The sequence below is a fragment of the Crinia signifera genome, chromosome 3, assembly GCF_055691185.1.
Source record: "Crinia signifera chromosome 3, ASM5569118v1, whole genome shotgun sequence".
Lineage (NCBI taxonomy): Eukaryota > Metazoa > Chordata > Amphibia > Anura > Myobatrachidae > Crinia > Crinia signifera.
In genome coordinates, this window is record NC_139219.1 from 33330547 (window position 1) to 33336976 (window position 6430).

The 6430-nt window shown below is 46.4% G+C and overlaps 1 protein-coding gene across 1 annotated transcript; it reads right to left on the reverse strand.

Moving 5' to 3' along the window:
* Positions 1–1662: 1662 nt before the first annotated feature.
* LOC146062859 (thrombomodulin-like) lies at positions 1663–4748 on the reverse strand. The gene is made up of 4 exons (XM_083174866.1): positions 3391–4748; positions 2606–2745; positions 2112–2125; positions 1663–1671 (listed from the first exon to the last, which is right to left on the reverse strand). Exons 1-4 carry the CDS (start codon positions 4746–4748, stop codon positions 1663–1665), a joined length of 1521 nt encoding a protein of 506 aa, XP_083030992.1.
* Between the last annotated feature and the right edge of the window lie 1682 nt (positions 4749–6430).

Consider the following 6430-nt stretch of genomic DNA (forward strand, 5'->3'; position numbering starts at 1 on the left):
CAGGCAGGAAGCTGCTCTCATAATCTCTCAAGGTTGGTGCCATTTAGGAATAAATAAATAAAAAACATTGTAGGTATGTTTTATTCTATGTGTCAGTACATACAATGTATTCATTAATTACAGGTACATGACATAAAAACTAAGTTGAAATGTCAGATTCTTTAATTGATACAAAAGTGGCAAAAAATGTTAAACAGACTTGCAGAAATATGGCACTGTGTAGTGAGCTACTGGATAATTTTCTGTTTCAACACAACTGCTGGCATGTTGTTTAAGAAAAGTGAAAGCAATTGTAAATGCATCCCCTCCCTCTCTCCATCTCTCTCTCCCTCTCTTTCTCTCCCATTGGCACCATTGTTAGAAACATAGTGATACAATAACTTTAGTCGCTTCTGCAATAAATCTAGAAAATAATGTCACAACATCGTGCAGCAGTTACAGAACTGTTTGGACTTTGCTGCTCTCCTCGCCATAAAGTGTGTCTAATACAAGGAATTATTTGCAATAATTTAAAACAGGATTGGATTAAGGCTTGGGGGCCCTGGGGCTCTTCAGACATTGAGGGGGGAGAGTGTTTGAAAAAGATTGTGCATACCTCCCAACATGACCCATTCCAGGAGGTCAAAATGCCACCTACCTGGACTTCCCCATACCTCCCAACGGTCCCAATTACTGTGGGAACGTCCCGGTTTTCGGGGACTTTCCCACTTCCCTCCCGTAGTAGGCAGTGTCCCACGGCAGGGGGGCTGTTGGGAGTCCCACCTGTCAGCTGCTGAGCAGCGGTGAATAAACGCTGTGCTATTCCCGCAGGCTGGGGGCATGAGTAGAGGCTCAAAGAGCCTCTGGGCCATGCCCCACAGCATCAAAATGGGGGCGTGGTCTCATGAGAAGATGCAAGTATAGGCCACACCCCCTTTCCAGCTAACCACGCCCCTTAATTTTCCTTCTTCAGGGATCATCAAAGTTGGGAGGTATGCTTCCCTATTAATATATGATTGGCACTAGTACACACTGGGACATAAATCAGGAGAGCTAGTTGTGTCACAGTGGCCAGGCAGGGGACCCCCTGATAGAGGGGGCCCTGGGGTATAGTACCGCATCCCCTGGGCCCCCCCCCCCCCTCCACCCTAATCTTGCTATGGTTGAAAACAACATACCTGTAGATATAACTATAACCAGAAATTATGATTAGTGCACACAGTAACTAGTAGTATATGTCACTAGTTAACCCAGGTCTTGGTTGTTCTCTTGTAAAAGTGCTTATGTACCTGTAAAATACAGCATTGCTTCTGGGAGATTGCTGCCATGATTATGCTTTAAAATGTAACTCCCCTGCTAAAGTACTGTCTGTACGGGATGCAGTCATTTGGTCTACAGCATGATGGTCGACAGTCATTAGGTTGACACCATTAGGTTGACATGGGAAAATGTTGACATGGGTCTAGGTCGACATGGGAAAAGGTCGACACAGTTCTAGGTCAAAAGGTCATTAGTTCGACAGGTCATTAGTTCAACAGGTCATTAGTTCGACAATGTCTAGGTCGACAGTCAAATGGTCGACATTTTTCACTGTTTTTTGAGCCAACATGTGCCGACAGGCGGTATTTCATGCTCTACCATCCACTAGGGCGTGGTGGGAGAATAAAATAGTGTACCTTGTCTTCACGGATGCTGCAACACCCAAAAAAATAGATCATTTACTTATTGCCTTTACTGTGTCTTGCATCTATTCTCTCCTTATGGCCTTTCCCTAGCTGACATTTTCTAACCAACCCTCTTTTGATTGGCAATTCAATTGTTGTTAATCACATTGGCCACTAGATGGCACCAAACAGAGCAATTCAATTCTTGCTCCATTTGGGCTCACATTGAACTGGAATATAAGTGCCTTAACCTGAACTTTAGATGGGTTTATCTGCTGGTATTAATGTGTGCACACCCAAGGCATTTATATCCACCGGGGGAAGGGGGACGGGGGGCGGCATAATTGAATAGTTCTGGTGGTCGTTTATTAAGTTTGGGTACCCACAGAACATTTGTATCACTGACAGAAATATGCAGTAAATATTTAGGAACACAGCAAAACCCCTGCAAATTTAAAGTACACTTACCCAGGTGACAAACACTGTGGATGACAGATTTCACAAAAGCTCATAAAATTTGGGGCATGATTTCATGGAAGGGACGTGGCTTCACAAAAAGAAGGCGTGGCCTTGCATATTGTCACTCTAGGGGTCCAGAGATGCTGGCCTGCCCCCAGAGACTGTGGGGTAAATAAACAAAGATGTGCGTTCTATTGAAGATGGGATGTTCATAGCAACCCATCGCATTCTATCCATTATCTTCTAGAAGGTGCCAAAATATACATAGAATCTTCAATAGAATTCCCATCTGTTTGTCTGCAGTGCTGGATCCTACACTGTGATAGGAGAGAAGTGCTGCGTGTAATGTTAAACACCTGGCTCCTGTCACTGAAGAGGAGGTGGCATTTTGGTGTCGCTCCACTGAAAGTGACACCTAGGAGCCGCCTGCACCCAACACCCCCCACCACCACCCACCCACCCCCTGTATTTTGGAATATTTGAGTAATAATAACATGACATGCCAGACACTAGTTTTCCCCAGGGATCTGATTTAACCTGCCGCAGCACTGCATCCATCTCACTGTTTTTACACTTATAGTCCAAGGCATGCTGCTCCATGTAGTGCTTCCTCAGCATGTGGCACAGGATCGCTATCAGGACGATTAACATGCATAGGCGTGCGCAGCACATTTTATTAGGGGGTGCACCATCAAAGGGGTGTCCCTAGCACCACCTATTGGGCATGTCTAACACCGCCCATTGGGTCTGTCTAACACCACCAATCAGGCGTGTCTACAATCATCTATTGGCACTCGCTACAATATAAAACATCTATCAGCCACACCATAATCCCCTGCCTATTTCAGTTTTAATCTTCTAATCATTCCATGCAAATAAAGTAAAAGACATATATGGATGACACAGGTGTGTAGTGATATGACAATGGTCTAGTACAATTAACAATGCAAAAAGATATTGCTGGTTTTGCTAGTGGCAGAGGTGTTCATAATGGAGGTCACAGCATTAGGGGGTGCCTGTGCACCCCTAACACTCAATGGTCCTTGGGGTCCTCAATGGGCAGATGTAACATGTGCAGAGAGAGTTAAATTTGGGTGGGGTGTGTTGAACCTGAAATCTAATTGCAGCCAGTATTTACCCTGCACAGAAACAAAATAACTCACACCAATCTAACTCTCTGTGCACAAGTTACATCTGCCCCACCTGCAGTGCACATGGTTTTGCCCATTTTGAGAACAAATTTGTACTGCGATCAGATCTGAATAAGGGCCAATGTGCACACGCCTATGTTAACATGGATATAACTGCGATGCATATTCCCAGCATGGCCGGCTGCAGACTGTAGGTGGGTGATGGGGATGGCATGGATGGTCTGATTTCAGAAGGAGCACATGACATACCCTGGACAGTGTGTCCCTCTGGGCAAGTGCATTGGTATGACCCAAACAGATTGGTACAGGACCACTCACAGTGGTCTTTAATGCACTCATCCACATCAGTACAAATGGAGTCCCCAGCATCACTCTCCTCTGCTATATATCCATCTGGGCACTGGCACTTGTCTTTATTACTCACATCTTCACATTCAGCGTCGCAGGAGGATGTGTTGCAGAACCTCTTGCATTTATTAGGATTGCTTTCATCAATGATAAATCCTTTCCTGCACTCACATCTGAAGCCACCCGGGTAATTCTCACAGTCCTGCTCACACATATTTGTGTGACACTCATCAATGTCCTCACATGTTGTGTTATCATCTGCCAGGCTGTAGCCTTCAGAGCACATACAGAAGAAGCCAGGGGGCTCTGTGAGTGGGACGCAGAACTGGCTACAGGGGCTGGGGTCACAGGGAGTGGAACAGGCTCTGTTATCTGCTTTGAGCTGTGATCCTGGGGGGCACTGACACTCTGGGGTGCCAGATGTGTCCACACATTCATGTTCACAGCCCCCATTCTCAATCAGGCAAGTCCAGGCTGTGGGGGTATCACTGCTCCATACCCCAACACTGGCACCTTTATCTTGGCAGAAGAGAGTGTCCTGGAAGGTGGAAATGACTGCATTGGTTCCAGGGGGGAACACAGGACCCCCACTATGACCAAGGGATGTGTGGTAATAGGTGACATTGTAGCCTGCAGGTATACTCAGTGCGTTACATGGAGATGAAGAACTGATCTCACACAAGTAGCCATCAGCTTTGTACTCGCAGTCACTTTCCTCCCAGGTCCCATCTTTGCGCACAGTGACGCAGAGCGCACCGCATTTCTGCGCTCCATCCTTCCAGTTGCTGTAATCGGTGTAGCTGCCCCCTGTCACCCAGGTGAATCCCCTCAGGGGCTGCAGTGGGTCTGTGCATCTGTTCTTATAAGGCTGCTCCAGCCCTATCCACACTCTGGCATCAGCTTTCTCCACTTTGGCCATAAGGGACGCGATGGCATCGGCTTGTACAGAGTTTGTCACTGTCATCAAGTGTCCCTGGATGTCACTGCAGGACTTACTGGCTTTGGCAAACCGTTTACTCGTCCAGGATACGGAGTAACAGGCCTGCCCCAGACACACAAACTCCGATGTCAGCTCATCCAGTGGCACCAGATGCGCCAAGTGCGCAGAGAGGAGCGCAGTGCAGACCACGGGGAGCAGCAGCAGCATCATGTCCCTGAATGTAGCTGCCAGTCAGGCAGAGGGGTGACAGTTAGCTGATATCTCTGCTCTGCAGATCTGCAGAGTCCGCTGACAGAGGAGAGAATCATTAAGTGCCGTTTATAGATAACTTTATAAACCCCCAGCCCTGTCCAGCCCAGTAATAGTGAATAAGGAAGGAAGTGCCTGGAAGGAAGGCAGTGGCATAACCAGAGAGGGTGCTGGGGATGCAATTGCTATGGGGCCTGGGGCTTGGGGGGGCCCAGCCCCAAGGTCCTACAAGCAATCCCCCAAGGTCCTGCAAGCAATCCCCTGCACCCCCATAACTTTTTTCTAATAGGGGCCGGGCATTGCAGGCAGAGTCTTCTTCAGCAGCAGTTACATGCCACTGCCTGCACAGGAGACCCGGAACACATGAGCCGCGCTGCCGCATGGGATACCAGGCCAGCGCCACCTCAGAGAGCGCTGGTGCTGCATCAGGATACCGGATGTGACTGCCTTCCGGAGACCAGCCACCACATCAGAGAGTGCCGGCGCCGCATCAGAAGGCCTGCACAGGAGTAAACTTAAAGACATGGCACTGCAGTTCAATGGGCGGGCGGTGAGTGGAAGACCTGCCAGATGTATACAGCGTTGTTTGTACTTGGAGAGGGGTACCAGCGCTTTGCATATACTCCTATTGAGGTCTTGCAGTAATTATTCCATGTATGTGACTTATCATTTGTCCGCACTACAAGTAACAGCGCTCTGCATATACTCCTATTGAGGTCTTGCAGTAATTATTCCATGTATGTGACTTTTCATTTGGCCGCACTACAAGTACCAGCGCTCTGCATATACTCCTATTGAGGTCTTGCAGTAATTATTCCATGTATGTGACTTATCATTTGTCCGCACTACAAGTACCAGCGCTTTGCATATACTCCTATTGAGGTCTTGCAGTAATTATTCCATGTATGTGACTTTTCATTTCTCTCCTGAAATCACTTTTAACTGCTAATCTGAATTATGGCAATTGCAGAACCAGTGTTGTATTGTTAAGGATGTTTCTAGCCTTTGCATAACCTGTTTGAAGCTGTTGTCAGTGAGGCCTAATTTTTTGGGGTATATATTTTTGGCTAGTGTTTATTTAAAACAAGCTAATTGATGTCCTTTGATTAGCTGGTCATGTGCCCTCAGCTGTAGCCTCTTCTAATCAGACTTGGTATATATCTTCACTTATAAGGCAGTCCTCTGCCTGGGCAGTTCTCTAAGTTAGAAATCTACTAAGTGAGAAATTACAAAGTGATATTACTTTTAAAGAACAGTTAAAAAACAGTTGACAACATTGAACAACATCAAGCAAGGTAAATACAATATACATTATTACATCATGCTCACCAAACTGCTACTTCTCATTTCATTACATGGAATTTTCACCAAACTTCACTCATCCTATAATCTCCCTGACACTCACCACTCTGTGCACATTGCCTCTTCTATTATTCTCTCCCCTCTTCTAAACACTCATGAGCTCTTTACTTACTTTTCTACTTGTACTTTCACATCCACATCCCACCACCAATACAAAAAAACACAAACATCCACCTTTATCTATCTCTCCTTTCTAATCTTATTAGCTGGTGACATATCACCAAACCCAGGCCCAAACCACCTGTCCCACTTTTACTGGTTGTATGCCTAGAAATTTG

Excerpts from the sequence above, each read along its gene's own strand:
- LOC146062859 (XM_083174866.1), bottom strand. The coding sequence starts at position 4,748 with ATGCTGCTGCTGCTCCCCGTGGTCTGCACTGCGCTCCTCTCTGCGCAC. Across the intron at positions 2,746-3,390 it reads GCAGTTATATCCATGTTAAC|CGTCCTGATAGCGATCCTGT; the intron begins ATAGGCGTGTGC and ends ATGCATGTTAAT.